This window comes from Eumetopias jubatus, unplaced genomic scaffold, assembly GCF_037043125.1.
Source record: "Eumetopias jubatus isolate StellerSeaLion01/CBP00866 unplaced genomic scaffold, mEumJub1_p1.0 scaffold_9, whole genome shotgun sequence".
Classification (NCBI taxonomy): Eukaryota; Metazoa; Chordata; class Mammalia; order Carnivora; family Otariidae; genus Eumetopias; species Eumetopias jubatus.
The window spans coordinates 124,313,429-124,339,667 of NW_028274815.1; the positions used below are offsets into that span (position 1 = coordinate 124,313,429).

The 26,239-nt window shown below is 52.8% G+C and overlaps 1 protein-coding gene across 3 annotated transcripts; it reads left to right on the forward strand.

Annotated features, from left to right (window-relative positions):
- The first annotated feature begins 258 nt into the window (after window positions 1-258).
- L3MBTL1 (L3MBTL histone methyl-lysine binding protein 1) lies at window positions 259-26,239 on the forward strand. 3 transcript variants are annotated; one of them, XM_088026273.1, is made up of 20 exons: window positions 259-394; window positions 520-746; window positions 1,067-1,208; window positions 1,472-1,625; window positions 1,760-1,892; window positions 2,514-2,595; window positions 11,331-11,419; window positions 11,938-12,042; window positions 12,965-13,100; window positions 13,415-13,506; window positions 14,719-14,870; window positions 15,271-15,347; window positions 15,843-15,928; window positions 16,114-16,224; window positions 16,699-16,813; window positions 17,662-17,761; window positions 17,951-18,288; window positions 22,203-22,360; window positions 22,788-22,850; window positions 25,999-26,239. In XM_088026273.1, exons 1-20 carry the CDS (start codon window positions 259-261, stop codon window positions 26,131-26,133), a joined length of 2,631 nt encoding a protein of 876 aa, XP_087882399.1. In that variant the 3' UTR covers window positions 26,134-26,239. The 3 variants fall into 3 exon arrangements, with proteins under 3 accessions (XP_087882399.1, XP_087882400.1, XP_087882401.1); XM_088026274.1 differs by lacking the exon at window positions 22,788-22,850 and having other exon boundaries at window positions 17,951-18,148; window positions 18,239-18,288; XM_088026275.1 differs by lacking the exons at window positions 259-394; window positions 520-746 and having other exon boundaries at window positions 1,082-1,208; window positions 17,951-18,148; window positions 18,239-18,288.

Below are 26,239 nucleotides of genomic sequence, written 5' to 3' on the forward strand. Positions count from 1 at the left end.
GTTTACAAAGCACCCTCACGCATGCCCATCTTCCAGAGTCTGGGGGAGATGCAGGGCCTGGCCAGAGCCCTCACCTGGGTGACCTGGTTAGAGCCAGGAGCCAGACTTAATGTTGGTCTCCTAAGACACCCTGCTCTCCTCAGGACTGAGGCTTTTCTCTGCAGGTTGCCAGCCTGAGGGTGAGGAGCTCCTCCTCAAAGAAGCCTGCTCCCTCCCTAATCTTCCTGGGGGTCGTGTTCAGCTTGCAGGCCTACCAGGATGGAGGGGAATGCCGAAATGGAGATGCTGAGGACACTGAAGGGGCCCTCCACGGGAGAGGTCAACGTGCACCTGGTGGCCAGAGACAGTCCAGGTTCCAGCTCTCACCTGCCCGCTACTGCCTTCATCATCCCAGGTGGGCCAAGCCAGGGGCCTGGGGGGAGTTGTGGATCCCGGAAAGGACATACTTTCACCTGCCTACACATGCATGGGGCAGGGCCACCAGGCTCACCTGTGTCATGTCTGTGTATTTGTTCGCAGCCGGCTCGGCCACCCTTGGCCTGCCCAGCAGTGCCCTGGATGTTTCCTGTTTTCCGCGGGAGACGATCCATGTGGGCGCTCCGGAGCGAGTGGCTGGCAGCGTCCCCGTCACGGCCACCGTTCTGCCGCAGTTAAGCGCGGGGCCTGCGGCCAGCTCCAGCGCCACCACCGTGGGGCTCCTGGAGTGGACCGAGGCTGCGGCCCCGCCTCCTGGGAGCGGCCTGCGGGTCAGTGTCTGTGGGCATTGGCGGGGGCCCTACGAGCCCCACCTGTGGGGCGGGGCCAGCGGGCCGGAGGAGGGGCCCGAGGCGAAGGAGGGGGAAGGGGCTCGGGATGGAGGGTTCTGGCGTGCGGCTTTGAGTGAGGGACTCCAGGGGCATGGCTTGGGTGGAGGCGCTCGGGGTCTGGCGGGCTGCTAGGGGCGTGGCTTGGAGGGAGGCACCCAGAGCGGAGCCTTGCGGAGTAAGGCGGCGGGAGGGGACCTTGCCGATCAGAGGCGGGTCGAGGGGGTACAGGAGTCCAGTCCTCAGACCCTCCCACGCTCCAGTTCCGGATAAGCGAGTACGCACCGCTGAACATGGTAGGAGCGGAGCAGCCCCCGAGCCCCGAGCTACGGCCCGAAGGTGTGGCCGAATATGAAGATGGCGAGGCCCCGGCGGGAGGTGGCGATGCGGGCACCCAGCAGCCGGGTAGGACCCCCCAGTCCCCAGGCTGGGGCTCTGCCCGGGCGGGTCGAGGCCCGAGCTCCCTGAGGAATCTCCATTGTGGGGGGTGGAGGAGGATGGAGTGGGTGGCCTGGGTTCTGCGGGTGCGCCCGGGGGTTGGTCCTGAGATAGAGAAGACTGTTGGGGGCCTGTCCCGGGGAGCCAGAGGGGGCGTGGGCTCTGAGGCGGGCGGAGCCTGAGTGTCGCTGTGATGGATGGGAGGCCTGAGGCCCCTCTGGCCCCCACAGCGGACCTCCCCCAGGATCCTCCAGAAGATCCCCCCCAGGATCCCCCAGAAGATGATGGCACTTGTCAGTGCCAGGAGTGTGGACCTCAGCAAAGCGCGGGTCCAGATGCTGCTGGTTCCTCCAATGATGACTGCCCGCCACTGTTCCAAGAGCGGTAAGGGGGAGGGGATTGTAGCCCCACTTGCTCTGCCTTGGGGGCCCCCATTCTCCATTCCTGCTCAGGGCTTAGGAGAGGGACTGGGTGGTGTAGGGTGGGTGGTTCTTTCTCTCAGGCCATCTGTCCCTCAGGTCAGTCATAGTGGAGAACTCCTCAGGCCAGAACTCCTGCACCAGCACTTCTGAGCTTCTCAAACCCATGAAGAAGAGGAAGCGCAGGGAATACCACAGCCCGTCGGAGGAGGAGTCAGAGCCTGAGGCCTTGGTAGGAAGAGGGCAGTGGGGAGGGGAAGGGGAGGCTAGAGGCTACCTGTCAATAACCACTATCCTCTCCATTAATCCAGGCTGTGGGGCTGGGCCAGAGAAGACACATGATAACTCACTCATCGTATTTTGGGGTCCCATTTTGACTCAGGTCCTGTACTGAGTTAGAAGAAAATGATTAAGTCACCCTCCTGCTTTTCTGGGGCTTCCATCTCAGTCTAGTGTCAGGGCTAAGTCACATTCACATACACCAGCACCCAAGTAGATGAGTAGCAGATGAAAAGCTCCATCACCGGAGCCCCGTCAGGAGGCCGAAGGCAGAGAAGCTGGAAGAGACAGCATGAAAGCTCCAGTGGGCAAGTAAAATCAACACACAGCAGATCTGAGGAATGAGGAGGATTGTAGTCAGACTGTGAAACTAGGGGCTGTATGCTCACGGGAGTTTGTGTCCACGTGATCGGGGGTTGCCCCGCTGGAGCTTTGTGCCTGCCGGTAGCCTAGAAGAAATTCCCCTTGTTTGGGGCAGAATACCGTGTGACCAGAGAGCCAGGCAGGGGCCTGGAATAGAGGCTGGGGCTTCACCCCAACCCATGAGGACAGGAATCAGGCTTGCCTTCCACAGGAGAAGCAAGAAGAAGGAAAGGATCCAGAGGGCCAACCCACTGCTCGCACCCCAGAAAGTGAGGAGTGGAACAGCCAGCCTGGTATGGGGGCCTCTGTGTGTGTGTGTCTGTGGGTGTGTTGATGTGATGTGTGTACACACCTCTGGAGGTGTGAGGCTGGGAGTATGTGTCACGCATGTGATGGTGTGTGGTACGTACATAGATGAGTATAAAGTAGTGCATGTGTGAGGGAGAGAGAAAGTGCGAGAGAGACAACGTTTCTGGCTCATGCATTAGTGTACGTGTGTTTGGAGAGGGATTATATCGTGTGTTTGTTTTATCCTCTATTATCCAGCGTGAATAGGCCTCACTGCCAGGCTCGGAATCCAAAGACTTAAACAGCTTTTAATGGCATCACGTGGCATTGCTTCCCTTTGGTGGTGTGTGCAAGTTTGTAGGGGCCATTGGTCTGACCTTGCTATTGGAGCTCCCATTCTGGCCTTTTGGTTCTTAAAAAAAAAGGGAACAAAGGCCATTCAGAGTCAGCTCTGGCCCTCGGGCCATCTCCACTCCCATGTGACAACAGTCAGCAGGAGCTGAGTAACATTTATCACACTTGTAATCACCTAGGTCCTGCATAACAGCTTGTTGAATTCTATCTTCCTCCCTCAGAACTGAATTTATTTTATTAATCATTGTATTGCTGGTGCTCATCTCAGCGACTGGTATTGAGTAGACTCTCAATCAATGTTTGCTCTGTACGTGAATGCATGAGTTGTGTGTTGGTGAGTCCTCTCAGACCATGGCTCAGTTGCCTGAGTTATTGTCTTCTCTGTCTCAGAGAGAGCCAGAGGGTGAAGTGAGTTCTTAGGACATTCTGCCTTGATGGATCCGGTGCCGGCCAGAGGAACCCAGTCTGTGTCCTGGGCTCCAAACTCTGTAGTGCCCGTTCGAAATTCTGCCCATTGCAACCAAACCAGATTTTCACTGCTGTCTCTCACATCAGAAGCCAAAAGCATAGCTCTCATTGATTTATGGCCTCTTAAATCTTGCATAGAGGAAGGAGACAGTGTCCAACCACCCAAGACAGTGGCTCAACTGCTCTGTCTTACTTAGGGAAATAGATTCATGGATCAGCATTCTTCTAGCTGGGTCCTGTTGAGCAGTACAGAATTATCTTTTGATTTATACCTCTTGCCCTCTCAACGGTAAACATTGGTGTGGCATTGATTTCTGGATATTTTCCTCCTTGTGCTTTTTCTCCTTTTTTCAAGGGAAGATACTGTCTCGGTTGGCAGAAGTTTGCATTTATGGCTAAGTTTTTTTCCACTTGTTTTTGGGGTCTTTTGGCAGAAGAATCTGGCATGAGGGGTGGGCTTGGCAGGGTTTTTTGAGTGTCCTGTGGTATGGAGAATCCGTATTATGTTTACACTCTGGCAGTTGGATGGCCAGCTATTGGGTTCATGTTGTACAGGCCTGACGTGTCTGGTCCTGACAGAATGTTCCAGTAGTTTATGAGTTAGAGCCGTGTAACTCGTGTATGTACTCAGGCACTCTCTCTCTTTCATGTATCCACTTTACCTTTTCCACAGCCGCTTCGTGTGAGGAATCTTTTTTAAAACACCGTGGTAAAAGTCTTCACAATATGTGTAATCGTTAGTAGCTATTCTGATATTCTCATGTCACCTGTCCGTCTGCCCACACCCAGACTAGGTATCTCTGGTGGCGTTCCTCAGGGTCAGCTTGTGACAGCCTTTTCAGATTCAGAGCAGCAGTCCTCCAAGCATGCTGTTCTGTCTCCCTATAGTTACCATAGACAGACGTTTTTGCCCTTTTTTTTTTTTTTAAGATTTATTGATTTATTTTAGAGAGTGGGAGGGACAGAGGGAGAGGGCAAGAGAGAATCTCAGGCAGACTCCCTGCTGAGCACAGAGCCCAATGCTGGGCTCGATCTCACCACCCTGAGGTCATGACCTGAGCTGAAATCAAGAGTTGGTTGCTTACCTGACTGAGCCACCCAGGCGCCCCACATTTTTACCCATTCTTAATTAGGTTGTTTATCTTCTTACTATTAATTTTTTATATATTCTGAATATAAGTCCTTTGTCAGATGTATATGTTACAAATATTTTCTCCCAGTCTGTGGCTTGCTTTTTCCTTTCTAAGTGATGTTTTTTGAGTAGTAGAATGTTTTCATTTTGATGGTGTCCACTTTATCCATTTTTTGCAGTTAGTGCCTCATACATATTTTTACGAAGTAGTGTTTAACAGCTTTATTGAGATGGAATTCACATACCATGTTATTCACCCATTGACTTGTACAATTCAGTGGTTTTTAGTGTATTCACGGATTTGTGCAACCATCACCACAATCAATTTTAAAGCATTTTCATCATTCCAAAAAGAAGCCCTGTACCCATGAGCTGTCATTCCCCCCAAACCACCCACCTCCTGTAGTCCTAGGCAACCCCAAGTTTATTTTCTCTGGATATGGATTTGCCTATTCTGGTTATTTCACATAAATGGGATCATATAATACATGGCCCTGTGTGACTGGCTTCTTTCACTTAGCACAGTGTTTTAAAGGTTTATCCACTTTGTAGCATGCATCAGTATCTCATTCCTTTTTACTGCTGAATGAGCCCATTGTGTGAATGTATCACACTTTATCAATCGATGGGTATATGGGTTGCTTCCATTTCAGGGCTATCATGAGTAATGCTGATATGAATATCTGTATACAAGTTTTTGTGTGGATATGTTTTCATTTTTCTTGGGTGTGTACCCAGGAGTGAATTGCTGGGTCATATGGTAACTCTATGTTTAGCCTTTTAAGGAACTGCTAGGCTGTTTTCCAAAGGGACTGTACCATTTTCTCTTCCCCCAGCAGCATATGAGGGTTCCAGTTTATTCACATCCTCATCAATGCTTGCTGTTGTCTTTTTTTATTATAGCCATCCTAGTGGGTGTGAAGTGGTAGCACATTGTAGTTTTGATTTGCATTTCCCTGATGGCTAATGATGGTGAGCATCTTTTCATGTGCTTATTGGCCATTTTTATATTTTCTTTGGAGAAATATTTATTCAGAGCCGTGTCATTTCTTAATGACATATAAGAAACATATTTTACATCAACATACAAGGAATGCTATGTGGAGTTGGGGAACAAATTGAGAATGAGCATGTGATTCAGTACAAGTCATTAATCAGTATGACTCTTCTAGCAATGCCTTCTTTTTATTTTAATTTTTTATTGTTATGTTAATCACCATACATTACATCATTAGTTTTTTTTAATTTATTAATTTTTTATTGTTATGTTAATCACCATATATTACATAATTTGTTTTGGTGTAGTGTTCCATGATTCATTGTTTGTTCATAACACCCAGTGCTCCATGCAGAATGTGCCCTCCTCAATACCCATCACCAGGCTAACCCCATCCCCCCACCCTCCTTCCCTCCAGAAACCTCAGTTTGTTTTTCAGAGTCCATCATCTCTCCTGGTTCGTCTCCCCCTCTGACTTACTCCCCTTCATTCTTCCTCTCCTGCTATCTTCTTCTTTTTCTTTTTTCTTAAAATATGTTGCGTTATTTGTTTCAGAAGTACAGATCTGTGATTCAACAGTCTTAGCAATGCCTTCTTAACTGAGGTCCCTAGTCTAAATTTACATGCAAAATTCTGTGAATTATTTATTTTTCTGGGGAGATGGTCCATGGTTTTCATTAGGTTTTCAAAAAGGTCCATTTATACTTACTAGAAACCAAAAGCCAGGTAAAGAGTAGACCATAGCGTTATGGAGCCCAGCCTCTTCAGTTTTGTGTTCCCAGTGAAAAGTCTGGCTAGAACCATTAATTTCCAAATTCTCTCTACTTTTTTTTTTTAAGATTTTATTTATTTATTTGAGAGAGAGAGAGAGAGCATGAGAGGGGGTAGGGTCAGAGGGAGAAGCAGACTGCCCACTGAGCCGGGAGCCCGATGTAGGACTCGATCCCAGGACTCCAGGATCATGACCTGAGCCGAAGGCAGTCGCTCAACCAACTGAGCCACTCAGGCGCCCCAACAAATTCTCTCTACTTAAACGACTGAAGCAGTGCTGAAGAAGCTTCCTAAGAGAGTGAACAGAAAGAGAGAAAATGGAAGGGAATTACTGTATTTCTAGGGGTCCACCATTGAGGAGCAGGGTTGGGGTGGGAGAAAGAAGAACCTCTGATGGCAAGAGAAGAGGAGGAAGATACATCTAAGAGAGCACAGCAAGAAGGAAATGCTCAGATGGAAGAAGGGTTGGTAGCACGTGGAGATCAAGAGAGTTGAGGAATGGGAAAGGTCATTGGACTGTGGCCCTGGTGACTCAAGAACAACTTCACTAGTGCACAGAGATAGGCTTGAGACTGGGTGATTCAGAAGGAAATGTGTCAGAAGCATGTAAAGTTGTTCATAATACCCCCTTATCTTTTAAAGTCTGCAGAATATGGGGTGATATCCCCTTTTTTATTTCTCTTATTACTACGTATGCCTTCTCTGTTTCTTTTTTTCCCAGCCTTATTGAGATATAAGAGTTCGGACTAAGGAAAACACAATATTAGCCCTTAGAGAGCTTATAGTCCAATGTTAGGGAAAGATTTATGAACAAGTAGTTATAATGCAATGGTAGAGTAAGTGTTGTGTTTGAGGTATGTAGGTAGGAAGGACCGTCACAGAACAAACTGCCTCATGTAGTCAAGGAAAACTTCATGGGGTAGATGGGGTGACGTTCCATCAATGCATCCATACATCCATGCATCCAAGCATCCATGCTTCCATACATCCATACATCCAAGCATCCACGCATCCATACATTCCTGCATCCAAGCATCTATGCATCCACACATCTATGCATCCAAGTATCCATGTATTCATGCATCATATATTCATGCATCCAAGCATCCATGCATCCATATATCCATGCATCCAAGCATCCATACATCCATGCATCCAAGTATCCATGCATCCATACATCCATGCATCCAAGCATCCATACATCCATGCATCCATATATCCATGCATCCATACGTTCATGCATTCATACGTCCATGCATCCAAGCATCCATGCATCCATACGTTCATGCATTCATACATCCATGCATCCAAGCATCCATGCATCCATACATTCATGCATCCATACGTTCATGCATTCATACATCCATGCATCCAAGCATCCATGCATCCATACATCTATGTATCCATATATCCATGCATCCATATATTCAATCATCCATACATCCATGCATCCATGCATCCATACATTCATACATTTATGCATTCATACATCCATGCATCCAAGCATCCATGCATCCATACATTCATACATTTATGCATTCATACATCCATGCATCCAAGCATCCATGCATCCATACATCTATATACCCATATATCCACGCATCCATATATTCAATCATCCATACATCCATGTATGCATATATCCATCCTTCTCATCATTCATTTAGTAAACATTTGGTGATCATCTTTCTGTGTAAAACCCTGTGCTAGGTGCCAGAGCTATGGCTGGATCTTGAAGGATGAGAAGATAGGAGGATGGAACAGGGTGGGGCAGGACCGATGAGGCAGAGGGATTAGGATGTGCACAGGCGCAGAAGCACACGGGCGTGGAAAGGCACAATCAGGCTAATTCACGGAGAGCTTTGTGTGCTGCAGAAAGGTGTTTGGAGTTTTGGACTTTTTGGTTGTAAAGCAGAAGCCATTGTGGACTTTAAAGCAAAGAAATAAACCAGTTTTATTTTGGAGGTATTCTGCTGATAGACTGAATCTGAGGCAGAGAGATCAATCCAGAGGCTCTTGGACCAGGCTCAAAGCAAGACGAAGAGTGAGCATGGAGGGGTGGGGATAGATTCAAGAGCCAGCTAGGAGTTGGAGTTGGCAGGACTCAGGGCCTGAAGGACCCTGGGGGTGAAAAAGAGACCGAAAGGATCCCTCCCAAGTTCCTGGCTTATGTGGCTGGTTGAATGGGTGCTGGTACCATGGACTGAACTAGACTACACCGGGAAGGCCCCAAGCTTCGGCAGAGAAGTTACGAGTTTGGTTTCGGACAACCTGAGCTAGCTGAAGAAGGTGCTAGCCAAGAGCGTGAAGTTTAAGGAAGCAGGAATAGGCAAAGGAGCATTTCTGGAAGTCAAGAGAGGATCAGTACCATAGCGAGTCTCTACCATACCTTGGGACACATTGTAAAAAAGGCGCCCTTTCTGAGCAGACCCAGTTAGAAAAAGGCAACCTGAATAGACTCAGCCACATGGCGCAGCAAGGAGCCCCGGCTGGATTTCAGCCCACATTCACCCTCTCGGCTGGGCATCTGTGTACAGCACACAAATAGTAAAACCATCCCCAGGGGCTTTGGGACTTATTTGGTCTGGAGGATGTACCTAACAGTTCAGCCCACTGTTCACCGTGGAAAATGGATGCAGGAAACTGGAGAAGGCTGGGGGCTTGGTCAGGGAGGGAAGGTCTAATCATGACTGAAAGGTTGCATAGTTAAGCCCCTTTCCAGTGGATTCCGTTTAACCTCTTTTCTCATCTGTGAAAAGGATTACTGTGAATCCTGCCTGTCTCCTCAAGACATTATGTGAGGATTAAAGGGGACCATGTATGTGAAGTCTCTGAGGCATCCCTGTACCCCCAGTTTCTGGCACCAGCCTTGGCACACAGAAAGTACCACTCAATGGTAAAGGAACAGTTAAGGTAAATGGAAGTGGTGTGTGATGACAAACTGTGAAGTCTATATACTTGTTATGCATCATGGCTAGTGAGAGAATCCAGATAATTAAAGGCTCAGGGAGGCAAGTAGCAACGTTGGGGGTTGGGAGGGTAAGGGACAGAAGATGAAGTCAGAGGTCTCTGCTGTGGCACGGGGGTCTTAGGACGTGGTCACTTCGGGGTAGGGCCGATGGGAGGTGAACTTGGTAGTTAGGACCAAGGAGGGGCAGAGGTGCCTTTAGTGAGAAACTGACAAGTGGCTCATGTTATTGTTCAGGAAGAGTGAGGAGAGAAGAATGTCATCTAGAGAGAAAGGGATGGGTGTTTTGAAGGGCTGGTGATAGTAGTGGTGATTTGGAAAAAGTGAAGAGGTATTACACAGGATGATGTGCAACTGCAGTGGCAACAGACAGAGAGACAATGCCAGGCCTGGCGTCCCGAAGCCTACTCTCTCCCCTGGCGTGCTCAGTAAGTCTGGAGGAAGGCCGAATGGGAGAACCGAGGGTTTCTTGAGGGAACACTGTAGGTGATATGTTCTAGGGACAATCCAGATTTCACTCAGGACAGAGGATGTGCTCTAGGCTGGTTTGTCCGTGTAGGTCTCTGAGAGAGTCTGATGGCTTGGTGGATCAGTTGATGAAGAAAATCCTTGCTTTGGCCCAGCTGGGTCAGGCTCAGTACAGTGACCAGGGAACTTAGGCAGCTCCTAGGGAGGTGCTTCTAGCCACTTAGGTTCCAACTAAAGAAAAAAGCTTCTTCATGAGTGACAAAGCACTCCACATCTGAATGACCCAGGGCAGTAGCCAAGTGAACCAGAGCATGGCAGAGCTAGAATCCAGATAAGACAGACTTACTCAACTCTGAAAAACAAACTGAGGGTTCTAGAGGGGAGGGGGGGTGGGGGGATGGGTTAGCCTGGTGATGGGTATTAAAGAGGGCACTTTCTGCGTGGAGCACTGGGTGTTATGCACAAACAATGAATCATGGAACACTACATCAAAAACTAATGATGTACTGTATGGTGATTAACATAACAATAAAAAATTTTTAAAAAAAGACAGACTTACTCAAGACCACCACTTTGCATTTCATGAGGATCTTTTACTCATAGCATCTCATTTGCTCCTCCAAACGACTCCCTGTGGTAGATGAAGTTGTCTGCATATTGCAGATGACAAAAATGGGGGCATAGAAGTTACTAGAAGAAGCTGGAGCTATTTACCCAAGGGATAGGAATTGATTTTTGCAAGTAGTTGCCTCTTTCATTGTCTGTGGCCATCAGTTGAAGGCAGCCCAGGCTGACTTTGTGAGCCTACCTTATACGTTGCCACCTATTCTGGTCTTTAAATGATGTTTCTCGTCTGTGCTGGAGGCCGGGTCTCCATTGCAGGCTAACCTGAAGTTCCTGCAGGGGAATTTGTCTCCCCCTCCCCAGGACCTGGAGACTCCGAGGGCTGTAGGCAGGCCCTGACCACAGTGCGTGTGTGTGTGTGCACGCGCGTGTGTGCGCGTGTCACGTGGCATGTGTATGTCTGGGAGGGCCATAGAATCTGTCTCTATTCTGTGGGCACACCAAGCACACATATATGTATTTGTGTCTCTGTGTGTACCTCTGTGTGTTCAGTGGAAGAATTGAAAAACGAGAGTTTCTTATTTCTTTGTGATCTCGCTCCTTTCTTTCTTCCTCCTTCTACATTTTCTCTTTCCTTTCTTTTCCGTGAGCTTAGGTGGCACTGTGATGAAGTCCTCTGGCTCAGAGCTTGTTACTCAGCTTTGTCAGAGAACAGGGTCCCTCTGTGGCTGAGACTTTGTAACCTCACTTACATACTCTGCAGTCCAGAGTACTTTTGCCGGTTGGCCTGGGGATGAGGGCGGATGGAATTTGGCGTAGCCCCGCCGGAGAACGAGGCTCGCCTGAGGTCTGAGCCCCTGTGTCTGGTGCCATCATGGCTGGGAGGGCCCGGAGGGCGGCACGCAATCATAGACAAGGGTTTGTTTTGCAGGTAAAGTAGAGTTGAGTTGGGGGAAACTGAGAAGAATAGTCTGTCGGGAGCAGCCCAGGGGTCAGTCTGTCTGTCTCCTGTCCACAGCATCAGGGGAGAAGAAGGAAGGCTGGTCATGGGAGTCCTACCTCGAGGAGCAGAAGGCTGTGACTGCCCCTGTCAGCCTCTTCCAGGACGTGAGTCAGATAATTTCTACCTGGGAAGAGCTTGTATGCCCAGTCCAGGAACTCACCACCAAACTCAGGCCTTCTGGTGTATTGTGTGTCTGATAGCCCTCAAAACACTGGCAGAATGGAAGGGGGAGAGGCTGGTTAGGGTCCCAGAGTAGGAAAGGGCTCACCTTGAGAGGCTTTCAGGGTAGGAGGAAGTAGAGAGGTGGGACCCAGGCTCACCCATCACTGCACCTGTGGACTTTTGAATCCCGGTACCTTCTACTCGGTTCTGTACGCTGATCTTCCCATGGCCTGGATAAGGGGGAGCCCTTAAGTCCAGCCCTGACTTAGCCCACATTTTTCAGAGGACCTGGGAACTAGTCTGTCCTGCTCTGAATCCCTGCACTGAAGATCCCCAAATAAGTTACCCTTTTGGTAATACGAGGCGGGTGGGGCCTAAAGGCAGCTCCTTCACCCCAAGCCCACTAGGCAAGGATAAGACTGGATGGAGGCTGGGTCCTCCCCAATCTGTGCGTTGACAGTACCAGGCAGTCACTCATAATAAGAATGGCTTCAGACCGGGCATGAAGTTGGAAGGCATCGACCCTCAACACCCGTCCATGTACTTCATCCTCACCGTGGCCGAGGTGAGCTGAGGCTTGCACCCACATTCTGGCGATGTCTCTTTCGGTAGACTGACGGGGACTGCTGGGGGCATGGAGGGCCTGGTTTAGATGAGGGAGACGCTGCCCTGCCCTCAGAAAGCACACAGTCTGTAGGGGCTTATGGTGGAACACACAGAAAGCTAAAAAATGGAACAAACACCAAAGTACTGGGTGTGGTGACATTACTGAATGGTGTATCCCTCAGTGCTGGGGGAGCCCGAGGAGGAGAGATCCTGAGGGCAGGGATGTTGGTGTGCGTCCAACCAAGGTCTTGTCCTCTAGGAGCTCACAGCATGGGAATCAGTGAGATGAACACATCAGCGACATGCCACGGAGGGGGGCAGGGGGTGGCCAACAGGTGTTGAGGAGGGCAGCACCGAGGGGGCAGAAGGAGCTTCACAGAAAGTCCTCCTGCCGAGCCTTGAGGGATAAGTTGTGAACAAGTCGGGTGTTCCAGGCAGAAGAAGCAAAACGAGCAAAAGTACTGGGGCATGGAACAGGGTGCCAAGTTCTGAGAGCTGCCATCAGCTTGGTGAAGTCAGAGCAGTGTGTGAGTGGAAAGCAGTGAGAGATGGTGGCAGAAGGAAAGGCCATCAGGGGCCCTGAACAAGCCTGAGCCTTGGTAGGTGCCCTTGGGGTTCTGTCGAGGGCTCAAAAGGGCAGGAAGATGTCATAGATTCCACCTGTCTCACCCAGAACTCAGGGCTCGCGAGTACACGCTCTGTCCTCAACGAGGGATGGGAGAGCACGGGGCCAGGTTCAGGACGGGGGAAGAGTGGTGGGCTGGGGATCCTGCTAGCATTCGAGACCCTCGAAACCACCAGGCTGGGCCAGGAGAGGTGAGGGAGAGGGAGGGGGTGCCTGCCGGCGCCCGAGTCCCTGTGATTCTCCGTCATGGGGCTAGGTGTGTGGCTACCGCCTACGTCTGCACTTTGATGGGTATTCCGAGTGCCATGACTTCTGGATCAATGCCAACTCCCCTGACATTCACCCCGCTGGCTGGTTTGAGAAGACTGGGCACAAGCTGCAGCCCCCCAAAGGTAAGGCCTAGCTGAATTACTCACAGCGACCTTCCCTTCTTCCCCGTGGGTCCCCCTTCCTTATTCCCTGTTCCACCGCTAGCCTCTCTTCATCGAATCCTGCTGTGACTAGGCCCCAGGGCTTCTGCTTTGCCCTTTCGCTTTGGGTTTCTACCCAGGTCATGTCCCACCTCAGCAGGGTTTCCTTGGGCAGGCGCTTGAGGGTTGGGAGGTCCTTGGGCCTTCCCGATTCTGGGGCTTCAGTGTGGGGCGCCCTTGCTACGGCCCAGCCCCTGTCTGCACGGCACTCTCTTCTTCCCCCCTGAGGGGCCCAGGTTACAAGGAGGAGGAGTTCAGCTGGAGCCAGTACCTGCGCAGCACCCGAGCTCAGGCCGCCCCCAAGCACCTGTTTGCGAGCCAGAGCCACGTGAGTGTCCCTGAGCGAGAGTGGACCCCCACCCTCTGGGACAGAATCCCTGCGGCCAGCCAGGCTGTCCTGACTCATCAGGAGAGAGCGCACCTACCAGTGCCCTCAGCTTTGTTCTGGCCTCTCCCACTGAAAGGCCGGCCGAGGGCCAGAGGGGGAGCTGGTTCTAGGTTCCGCCCAGTTTCCCCCTCCGCCCTACTGCACAAACCCTCTCCTCTGAGCACCCGCTGCGAGTCCCTGGCCCACCAGCTCAGCCCGGGCACTGGGATATCCCTATTCTCATTTCTTGCTCTGGTTTGCTCTGCAGATCTTGATTGAAGGTCCAAGCCTCTGTTCTGGGAGCTGCTTTTTCCTTCCCTTTGACCAACACTGCAGCTCTCCCACTTAGTCCCAACACTCATTCCTTGTCCCCTTCTCTGTTCAAGGCAGCTGACAGCTTTATCCAGCAGTTAAAGTAGCTCCTGATCCCCAGCCACAGGTTTGAGAGACTGAGGGAACCCCCATTAAAGTTGTCACCATATCAAAAGTGCAGGATCCCCATGGGTCAGAGTGTCCCCGTGCCACACAGACAGGGACACTTCCTCCCCCACCGCAGTCTGACCCCAGGTTCCCAGGTGATTGGGGGCGTTCTACCCACTATTAGGACAGGGAATGCAGTCTTGTAAGTCAAGCTGTTTAATTCCTGGCCCCACCATTGACTGGCACTGCGGTCCTGGGCATGTTATTTAACTTACAAAATGGGGATGATTGTACCCATCTCCATAGGGTTGTAGTAAAGGTCAAGGGGGAGATGACAGCTTTTAAAGCTAATGCCTGACAGATGCCCTTCCTCCCCTCTCCCCAACACCCCACTGCTGCCCCAGCTGCCTCAGTGCAGGCTAGGCCAGGCTCATCTGGGGAGGAGAGGCTTGTGCTCACCCTGGCCGACTCCTTGGGGTGAATGGGTAGCTTCCTGCCTGTCGCTCAGCTTCCACCACAGTGAGGCTGCCTGTGAGCATACCTTGGAGACTGGAAGCTCCCGAGTGGCTCAGGGCTGGGGGTTAAGATTCTGCCCTGGAGGGACCCTCTTTCTCAGCTGATTTCTCCCCTACCCCGCCCCGCCCCACCCCAGGCATGACTCCTAGAGAACCTACTCCTCCCTGTGCCAGGGGGTTCTGGGTTCGTGCTAGCCAGCCTGGGCCTGGCCATGGCAGCCCCTCTTCTTGCCCCCAGAGCCCCCCACCCCTGGGCTTCCAGGTGGGCATGAAGCTGGAGGCGGTGGATCGCATGAACCCGTCCCTCGTCTGTGTGGCCAGCGTGACCGACGTGGTGGACAGCCGCTTCCTCGTGCACTTTGACAACTGGGACGATACTTACGACTACTGGTAGTGGGAGGGCCCAGACTTGGCCTGGGGGTGGCGGGGTGGCCGGGGCCGGAGGCAGTACTTTCAGACCTCAGGCGCCACGTGGCCCCTGCCTGGGCCTGACATTGATTTTGGCTCTGGGCTATCACTGGCTTTGATCTGCATCCTAAGAAACACAATGTAATATTAGTTGTTTCATCTAAAAATACCAAGGTTAGGTTGAGCAAGCTGCTGTGTTTCATGATTTTCCCTTCGACATTACGGGAGTCCTAGCGTTTGTAGTTAATGCTGCAGTGTTCAGACTTTTTTATCAGCCATCGGTGTAGCTGTCCCTAAGCAGCAGAGTGAGGGAGGGCACTAAAGCCGTGCTGCCATCATCCTCAGAGTGTCACTCGGGACAGTGAAGTATTCTTGGTTTCAGGTGTGACCCCAGCAGTCCCTACATCCACCCGGTGGGCTGGTGCCAGAAGCAAGGAAAGCCCCTCACTCCTCCACAAGGTGACCCTGCAGCCTGAGAAAATGCCCTTTCCTGGGCCTGGCCCCACAGCCCTCTCCTCCGATCCCTTAGCAGTGCCTCCTTAGCTGGGTCTTTAGGATCTCAGTGAGGGGATGGAAGTGTCCTGGAGCCTCATCTTCTTTGCTTGGGAGTTGAGAAGTCTTTGATGTTAGGAGAGACCCGTTAGCCCCCGGCTCTGCTGAGGTTTAAGGAAGAAAGTTAAATGACCCCCTCAGCACAGGAGTGGGGTTCCAAAGCAAAGAAAGTTTCCAATGGGGCTGGGGCTGGGGCTGGAGCAGCAGGGCCAAGGAGGGGGAATGGGAGCCAGGCTTCCCAGACAGCCCTGTGAACTGTGGGGTGGTGATGTGCTTGGTTCTGGCCAGCACCCCTCTGCCTCAGGAGCCTCTGCCGGGAGCTGGCTCTGGTGGTGGGGGGTGGGGTGCTGTACCCCTTCCATGCTCCTGGTCCCGAGACGTTGTTCTCATCCTCTCCTCCAGACTATCCAGACCCTGATGGCTTCTGTTGGGAGAAATATCTGGAAGAAACCGGGGCCTCTGCTGTGCCCACCTGGGCCTTCAAGGTGGTGAGTCAGCTCTCTCTGATCCCAGAGTTGACCTCTGGGAAGGCATGGAGCACTCGGCCAGCCAAATGGAGTGATCCCCACTTTGGCAGGCCATAATTTCCAAGGCACGGCACTTGGGCTCCCCCTCCTTGGGACCTCGGCTCCGCTGAGCTGGGCCTTGGCCTGAAAGCTGCTGTCCCCTGCAGCGGCCCCCACACAGCTTCCTGGTCAACATGAAACTGGAAGCCGTGGACCGCAGGAACCCAGCCCTGGTGCGCGTAGCCAGCGTGGAAGATGTGGAGGACCATCGGATAAAGGTGGCCCCGGGCACCTCGGGCTAAGGGAGTGGACAGGCTGTTTGGGCAGGAATTCTGTACACTGGCTAGAGGTCAAGGGCATGGCATGAGCCAGACATAAGGGAGGCTGCAGGTCTAGGAAGAGAGCTCTACACTCGAGGTTGAAGAACTTGGTCTAGCTCTAGCCTCATCTGTGACTTACCTTTGTGGGCTGGGACCAGTCATTTCCCCTCTCTGAGCCTATCAAGTGGGCCTGATGACCCTTGTCCTGTGCCTGGATTGATGGAAGATGCCAGTAACTTAAATGAGTGAGGCCCTTGGAAAATGTGGTGGCGGAGGTGGGTTATTGTGAGGTTGGCCCCTTGGTTCTTCCATCCGGGATGTCGCTTCTGACAGGCCCTGGGGACAGGGAGAGCCGCCAGGAGCCTGGAGGACCTCCTGGCTGAGCTGGGTTCCACGAGGAACACCTGACCTCCAACGGCCTTTCCTCCCCAGCTCCACTTTGATGGCTGGAGTCATGCCTATGACTTCTGGATTGACGCCGACCACCCGGACATCCACCCCGCGGGCTGGTGCTCCAAGACAGGGCATCCCCTGCAGCCTCCTCTCCGTGTGTACCCTTAGGACACTCTGACCCTTTCCTACTGATGTCCAACCCAACCCCGTGAGCTCTGACAGTCCCTCTCCTATAGCTTGCCCAAGGGATTCTGACCGACATGCACAGCTGGGCTCTAGTGCCCACAGTGAGCTGTGGGATTCCCCCATCCTCCCTGCCTCAGTGGTCTCTGCTACACTGAGCCACGCTTCTGGCTTCCCCAGCTATTGGGTTTAGGGTACTGAGCTGTCCAGGGGCAAGCTCACTTGGGATCATGAGCCTCGGAGAGAGTTATGCACCCGGGGAGTTCCCTCAGCATCCAGCAGAGCCTCACAGAGCAGACATTATGTTTGCTAAGGAAACCAGGTTACCTTAACTACAATCCTGGTCCCTGTAGGTGGGGTGGGAGGTCAGGTCATCAGACCTCCCAGCTCCAAGACACATGGGGTATTGATCCTTCTCGATTATTCTCCAAGCATGAGTAGGGCCTAAAGCAAGTTACCAGAGCCTTGAGAATGAAACAGGGAAGCAGACAGGGTAACATAATTGTGCCTGGTGTGGCTTCTCAGCTGTCTCGCCCACTCCAGCTCTGAGTTGATCTTCTCCCCTAGGGTTCTCCTCTCAGAGACAGGGCGCCTGGGGTTTCAGCATGAAATGAGAGCCAAGCCCCCATACCCCAAAGAGGGGCAGATCCTCAGTAGCAGGAAATGATGTCACGGTCTAGGTTAGGGCCCCGCAGCTGGGGAGCTAGCTCCTAGTGCTGAGCTTCCCCATAGAAACTGTTCCTGCCCTCCCTGCCCTCCATCCCCCCATCCCACCCCCAACCCAGGACCCTATGCTAACTTTTCTTCCTGCTCCCCCAGGACCCAGAGAGCCCAGCTCTGCCTCCCCTGGGGGCTGTCCCCCTCTCAGCTGTCGGAGCCTGCCACACACTAGGACCTCCAAGTACAGCTTCCACCACCGGTGAGTGAGGGGCTCCTGCTAAGAGACCCTCAGGCATTGTTCAGGGAGGGGCCCTCCTACACCTCCAGTGCACGGCCCATCACGGCTCCCCAAAACACTCTCCGAATGGGGCCAGCACTGGGAAGGGCTCAGTGGGAACAAGTGGGGATTCAGCCCAACTTAAGCCTTCTTCTTCTTCCTCTTGCCCAGGAAGTGCCCCACTCCTGGTTGTGATGGTTCCGGCCACGTCACAGGCAAGTTTACAGCTCACCACTGCCTCTCGGGCTGCCCCCTGGCTGAGAGGAACCAGAGTCGGCTGAAGGCGGAGTTCTCCGACACAGAGGCCTCGGCCCGTAAGAGGAACCTCACGGGCTTCTCCCTAAGGAAGAAGCCTCGCCATCACGGCCGGTGCGGAGGGCAAGGGTGCAGGAACTCGTGTCCTCTGGGGCCAGGCCAGGCACTGATTCCCTGCCACGGACCCGGTCCCTCTCTCTCCAGGATTGGCCGTCCTCCAAAGTACCGGAAGATCCCGCAAGAAGATTTCTCGAGTAAGTCCTGACTCCTCTACCGCATGCCCTGCACAAAATGTTCACAGTGAGTGCGTGGTAACTGGGGGGAGAAGTCACGAGGGGGACCCGGAGGGGGCAGCGGGTGGGGTGGCCGCCTCTTGCTTTTACGTCCTTGCAGTGGTGAGAGCACAGGAGTCCCCTCGGGTTCCAGTCCCACTTCACCCAAGACCTTGTTGTGAGTCTGCAGGAGACACAGAGCCTCTCTCTGGGCCTTGGGTTCCCCACTGTGTGGCAGGAGGATGCCCCCTAGCCCTGCTCCTCTAGCCTCTAGGCCTCCTGGGAGGGAGGCCTGGCTCTCACTGTCTAGCTGTGTGACCTTAAGCAAGTCACTTAATATTTCCGAGTCTCAGTCTCATTTGAGGACACGAATAATACTTCTTTCAGGCATCGAGTACCTGAAATAATAGTACTTAGGAATAGTACTTAGCAATAACATACTGAGCACCTACTGAGGGCCGAGCACTGTCACAGGTGCCTTATGGACATGGTCGCTGACCCTCACAGGCATCCTGGAACGTGGACACCATTCTCTTTTGCTGAGAGAAGAGGAATGGGAGGCTCAGAGGTGAAGTCACTCGCCTTGTAAGGGGCAGAGCTGGGATTCAGACTCGGGTCTGACATCTGCTCTATGTGCTGGTATAACAGGCTGAACGCACCTAGTCCAAATGTCAGCTCACCCCTCCATCTCCTTTGTCTTAGCTTGGGTGCCACAACCAAGTACCACAGACTCCGTGGCTAACCCACAGAGAAGTTTATTTTCTCACACGTACAGAGGCTAAAAGTCCAAGATCAAGGTATCCGCAGGGTTGGTTTCTTCTGAGACCTCACACCTGGCTCACAGGTGGCCGCTTCCTCGCCGTGCCCTCCCGTGGTCTGCCCGCTGTGCCTGTGTGCTCCCGGTGTCTCTCTGCGCATGTCCAAAATTGCTTTTCTTGTCAGGACACCAGACTGGATGAGAGCCCACCCTAACGGCCTCATTTGAACTTAATCACCTGTTGAAAGACCCGTCTCCCAATACAGCTGACCCTTGAACAACAGGGGTTTGAACTGCGTGTCTCCACTTATGTGCGGATTTTTTATAGCACAGTACTATAAATGTGTTTTCTTTATGATTTTCTTAATAACATTTTCTTTTCTAGCTTCCTTTATTGTAGGAATACAGTATATAACCCATATAACATACAAAATCTATGTTAATTGACTGTTTATATTGGTAAGGCTCCCAGTCAACAGTGGGGTATTAGCAGTGAAGTTTTTGGGGAAGTCAAAGTTATACATGGACTTTGACTGCATGGGGTGTTGGTGCCCCTCACCCCCACATTGGTCAAGGATTAAATGTATAGTCCCATTCAGAGGTACTGGGGGTAAGGCTTCAACATATGAATTTGGGGGGAATACAGTGAAGCCCATAGCATGCTCCAAAGGGAGGGACAAGGTGACTGAGCCTTCCTTTGGGTGACAGATTCACCTCATGTCTTCAGCCACCGGCACAGGGCCTGATAGATAGCAGGAGCGCTAGGGCTCTTGCCTTAGTTGAGTTGAATGCCCATGGTCTTAAGGCTAGAAGAGACCATGGGAGATCACCTGGTTCAGTGCTCAGTTTGTGGACAGGACTTAAGCTCTTCCAGTTCTTCAGGAACAGTCTCTGCAACCTGGACTATATGGCATGGTCGTTAAAAGCACAGTGCTGGAGTCAGACGGCCTTTTACGGGCTGGGAGACCTTGGGCAGGTGACCCCCCTCTGAGCCTCAGCTTGCTCATCTGTGCAATGCTGATGATATGCCCACCTCAGAAGGTAGTAGGGGGCTTAAATAAAAAGGTCAAGTAAAGGGCTTAGCACCAGTACCTACTGGTATTATTAGCCCTGTGTGTGTGGCTGACCTCCTCGTGCTGCCGTTCCATACTTCTCTTGGTGGAAGCAGAAGGCACTTCCTGAGGCTTCAGGCTTGAGTGAGGAGGGGCTTGGCCAGCCTCCCTGCCCTCAGAGTGAGGACTTCTGGGGACGGGACTATAGTGGGCATCTTCTCTACCTGACTGTGGGACACCTGGCCAGCTTCCCGTCCAGGGCCAGGTTCTGACCACCAGGAGGCGCATGCCTGTGTGTTCATTCCAGAAGCATCCTGAGAACTTGGGAAGTTGTCTTTCCAGAGACTGAGGCTATGGCGGGAGAGGGTGAGGAAGGGCTTACCCAATAATAATAATAATAATGCTATAGGTTGAATGTTTGTGTCCCCCCACAAATTCATATGTGAAACCGAATGGTATTAGGAGGTGGGGCTTTGGGGAGGTGGTTAGGTCATAAGGGTGGAGCCCTCACAAATGGGATCAGTGCCCTTATAAAAGAGACCCCCAAGAGCTCCCTTGCTCCTTCCACCATATGAGACCCAGCAAGGGAAGTTGGCTGTTAGCCAGGAAGTGGGCCTTCACCATATACCAAATCTGCTGCTGCCTTGATCTTGGATTTCCCAGCCTCCGTGACCGTGAGGAATACATTTCTGTTGTTTGTAAGGCCAAAGAAACCAAAAACCCAGCAGCTTCTGACTTGTCCCTAGTTGGCTCGCAGTTCGATAAGACACCTGCTGCCCGCGAGAGCCCCCATCCCGTGCTCTGGGGAAGAAAGAGAAGGAGCAGGGCTCCCTACAGCCTCTTGGCCTTGTCCCCCAAGACCCCTCCGCTGGTACGTGGAGAACCAGAAACAGCCTCAGAGGCAGGAGGCCAAACCTCCTCTGGCCAGGAGATGGCCAGGAGACGAAGCGCTGGGCAGAGGCTGCCCAGGGAGAGGCTCCTGGTGCCGCCGGCGGGCACCGAGAGCTGGCTGAGCGGCGCCCGGGAGCGGCTCCCTCGTGGGGCTGGAGGCCGGCTCCTGGGGTCCGATGAGCAGGGATGGCAGCAGGCAGGAGGAGCTACAGAGGGCGGCGCGGGGAGGTGGGGGGAGATCCTAATAGGATCCTGGAGGCTCGGCGGGTGGTTGCGAGGGGCAGGGTCGGGGCAAAAGGCCAAAGCTAAGGGGCCCAAAGGATCAGGGCAGGGACCGTCTGTGACGAGAAGGGGGCGGTGGCGAGGGGCAGCCTCGGGTCCAGAACTGACGCCCAGTGAACAGCAAAGAGGCAGCTCTCTTGGGCTGTGGGCAGAGAGAGGCAGGGCAGGCCCCGTGGGGCAGAGGCCACATGGCTCAGGGCCTGCTGAGGCTGGCAAGGTAGGCAGGGGCCAGGCTCGTCAGAGAGGCCAAAGGGAGTTGAAGTCCAGGCAGGTGAGCGCCGGGCCTGGCCAAGGAGGAGGCCCCGCGGAGCAGCATCACTCCTGAGACCCCCTAGCAGCAGCCGAGGCTGGAGGCTGGGAGGCAGGCCCCAGGCAGAGCGGCGGGCAGCGTAGGCAGGGGGTGGAGCGGAGCAGGCTGGGGTGGGGTAGGGGAGAGGAGCGGAGCCGGACACAGTGGCCGCAGCTTACGGGGGCGGGGGGTTCCCACACGGAGACCCCCTGACTCTGCTTCAGTTGGTCAGGGCCCCAAAGGCCTCAGGAAAAGGAGGGCAAACCGAACGGGCTTCTGCTGCCCAGGCTGAGAGTCTTGGCTGTTAGAGGCCATTCTGGTGTGGAGCATCTGGAGAACTGTTGGGAATGCCTCAGCATCTTGTGGGGCCCAGGGTGATACAGCCTGAGAGAGATGGGGCCGGGTCCTTCCTCACGGCTGACTCCCGAGAGTCTGCAAAGCGAGAGACTCACTTAACCAGGGGGAGCGAGCAGTGCATGAGGGGTCCCGTCGCCCTCCCTCTTGGCTCTGCGAGACTCTCACTCAGAAGGGGGCCGTTGTCCTCCCGAGGGGCATGGGTACGAGCGGGCCTCGGGGAGCAGCTGAGTCCTCAGCATCGGCCTGCAGCCTCGGCCTCTGCCTCTAGCGCTAGCCGCCGACGCCATGCACCAGTCCCTCTTCATGTCGGCCCTGTCGGCCCACCCAGACCGCTCGCTGTCCATGTGCTGGGAGCAGCACTGCAAGCTCCTGCCGGGAGTGGCGGGCATCTCGGCCTCGACGGTTGCCAAGTGGACCATTGACGAGGTGAGAGCGAGGACCCGTCCCCGTTCCTGTCCCCCACTTTGCCCTCTCACCACAGCCTGGCAGGAGGGCTCAGGAAGGGCCCTGGTGAGGCAGAGGCGGACGCTGCTCCTCACAGCATCTGCTGCCCCTCCAGCCTGTCCGCCGTCCCTCTTGGTGCCCGGCAGGGGCTGCGAGATGGGTCTGTAGGCCTCCCCTGGTGGGTGGGGGAGGGACGTGCTGCTAGTTCCCATGCAAGTCTGGCGGGAGAGACGCTTCACCTGGACCCCACCTTGCTCACCCGGCGGCAGAGACGCACGGGTCCTCTTAGGCTAATAAGAAAAAGCGATGCTGTCCAAGCCCAGAGAGCACCAAGTGCACGTGGGCCCGCCTCCCCCTGCACTCCCAAGCCCCCGTCCCCTTGGCAACACGTGCTTCTCTGGTTTCCAAGGTCTTCAGCTTCGTTCACACCCTGACCGGCTGTGAGGACCAGGCACGACTCTTCAAAGATGAGGTGAGGTGCAAGTGCAGAGTGGGGACAGAAGGGTCAGCCACTGAGGCGACCAGGGAGCGGATGCCCTCGCCAGCGCTGCCCCCTGCTAGGGAGGGCCCTCTGTTGTCCTGCCTGCGGGAGACTGGTCACAGTGACCCACGTCTCTGGGAAAAACCCGGTATGGACTGTGGCCCAGCTTGCCTGAACCCTGTGTTCAGATCACGGCAGGAAGGAAAATGCCTCTTGGAGACAGGGCTCCATTCACTCCTCTGCTCTGCACCCAGCCTGTCTTCCAGACCTAGCTCACTAGGGACAGTGAGTTAAAGTGGGTCTTGAATGGCGTACGTCTGCCTTTTACTGCAAGGATCCTAACATATACTTAATTCCAAGACCCAAAAGCTTACTGAGGATAAGAAGCAGTGAGTTGTACATAAAAGAACCCTAGCTTCACAGACAGTGTGGGTGTGAATCCCAGTTCTGGCAGTTTGAGCTCTTTACTGTGTCTGAGTTGGCATCTTCTTATCTATGAAAAGATAAAAAGAGATAATGAGGGCTAAGTTGATGACAACCTTGCAGGGCCGTCGTGAGCGTTGGAAATGATGAATGGATCATTGTACCAGAATGTCTAGTATAATTATATCACTAGCCTGCTATAGAATAATACACAAATCCTATCACTCTATAAGAACGCCTGGTACAGTGGGGGCTCAGTGGTGGTTCTGGCCCTTAATAGTCATCCTTAAGTAAAGAACTTTGTCGTGACTCTCCCAATTTACACAGTTTGAAACTGGAAGGGACCTTGGAGTTTGTTTAGATCTTCCTTCCAAAGAATACACACATCCGTCCCCCATCACCCAGGAAATCATAGCCTCAACTCCCGGTAGAGGCCCCCTACAGGTCAGGCGCCCATAATAAAGAAGTCTGCTCCTCTCCCCTGAGAAGAATCTCTTTATCCAGACCCAACACAGCCAGTTCTTCATAGTATCCTTGCGTGGTGGAGGATAACTCCACCCGCTCTGGGTGCTTGCCTCCTAGGCTGGTGATCGTACTGTAACGTATGTGTTCAGAGCCGTATACCGGTTTCAGATGCCTTCTGACCAGCACAGAACATGCTGGTGGGGTTCTCCAGTACCTGCTTTTTGGCTTTGTTTTTAAAAGGACTTTATTTTTATAGAGCAGTTTTAGATTGACAGCAAAATTGAGAGGAAGGTACAGAGAATCCCCCTCAACCCCCCACCCTGACACAGACACGGCCTCCCCCCCCTTATCAGCTGCACTCAGCACAGTGGCACTCTTGTTAGAATTGTTGAACCGACACCCAGATGTTTCTTAATGGAGATAAAAATGTACCTGGAGCAAAATCCACGCATCCTAAAAGTACAGTTCCACGAGTTTTGTGAGATGTATGTACCCTGAACCCAGTACTTCAACCAAGATATAAAACATTCCCATCAAAGTGGAGGGTTCTTTCTTGGCCCCTTTGTCAGTCCCCGCCCTCATCAGCAGCCACTGTTCAAATTTCTAGCACCGTAAGTTAGTTATACCTGTTCTTGAACTTCACATAAATGGGGGTATAGCTTTTATTCTTGGTGTCTGTCTCTTTTCACTCTGTAATGTTTTTGAAGTTCATCCATGTTATTGTGCATACCAGTAGTTTGTTCATTTGTATTGCTGAGTAGTGCTCCATTTTATGAATAGCCCACAGTTCTCCTGTTAATGAATATTTGAGTTGTTTTCTCTTCCCCTAGATACAAACCCTATATATATATATATCTTTTTTTTTAATCAAAAATTAAGTTTGCACTAGCTTCATTATAGCCACATCAGACCAGTTTGGAGGTCACGAAAGTCCCCAAGTGCCTTTTATATCAATTATCCATTATAGTCTAACCACATTTTCCAGTTTGTTACTTGTACCACTGGATTTTTTTTTTTAATTAACCTAATGTAAAACTTTACTTTTATCCCTATTAAATGTTATTTTGTTGGTTTCATAGTCTCATTGTTTTAAATCTTGATTCTGTCATCTCTGATATTAGTAAGCCTTTCCAGTCTCATACAACTTACCATTTGATAACTAAGGCACACCTTCACCACACCTGTTTCACGAGATGGAGCCATGTGGCACCCGTTAGAGGTCTTCCCTCCGTGACAACAGTCATAAATCAGTGCTCCCTGAGTGCAGTCGTCAGCTAGCCACAGAGCCACGCGAGAGTTAGGTGCTCCAGCATCCTCCCCTTGTCAGAAGAAGGGCTCTCTCCCCCCCAGGGCACCTGCTGCGTATCTCAGTTCACCATGGTCTGGGGTTCAGCATGGTCTGGGGTACAAAAGCAGTGGCCAGCAGGGGCACAGGGTGGACTGCCAGCATCAAATGGAGTCTCAGTGGGGAGCAGGACCTCCGTGAGAGCTGAGGATGACCCTTCCCAGGATCTGGTCCATGCTCCAGGGAGTGGCCTTTGTCGGGCTGAAATGATACATTCGGACACACACATCAAGATTCTCTCCAGCTGGGACACAGAACAGTCATTCGAGGGATGTGTCATGAGTGAGACATTAGGGCAAAGCAGATGGATGGTCTCATGGGTAGTCAGTCTGTCCAGTCTGGCAGTTGGCCCTGATGGTGCTCAGGAAAGTGTGCCCAGATTCGGACTAAATCACTCTCCCGTCCTCTCTCCCCCCAGCACCCCCCCCCCGGCAAGAACAGCTCGTAGGTGACACTGTGTACATCACACCGCATCCCCTGCGCGTGTCCCCGGTGTCTGCCTGTTGACCTGCCAGCAGCGCAGACACTGACCCGGGGCTTTGTGGGGGAAGCACAACAGCAGGTGTTTTGAGGCCGCTGTCTGTGGGGACTCAGAAGACGTTAAGCACATACACACTGACATCAGACCAGGCAGCAGAAAAAAAGAGTGTGTGTGAACATGGGGGAGCCAGTGGAGATCTCTGTCCTTCTCTGTCCCCATTGCTACTTCCTTTTTTCCTTTCTCCCTCCCTCCTTTCTCCTTTTCCTTCCTCTTCCCGTCTCTGTCCTCCCCGCCCCCCATGCATCCTTGACTCCGATTCTCTTTCTCCCCCGCCCGCTCCCCACGCATACCCCACCTCTCCGTCACTCCTTCCCACGGCCCTCTCCACCTTCTCTGCCTTCCGCCTCCCTCTCCCGACCCCTCAGATGATTGACGGCGAGGCCTTCCTTTTGCTGACACAGGCGGACATTGTGAAGATCATGAGCGTCAAGCTGGGTCCAGCCTTGAAGATCTATAACGCCATTCTCATGTTCAAAAACGCCGATGACACCTTAAAGTGAGTGGCTCAGGGCTGGGCTCACCTCCAGCCCAAGCCGGGCCTCCCTCTGCAGCTGATGCTTCCTTCCCGACTTGAGTTCCTCATACCCCACCCATACCCCCACCACC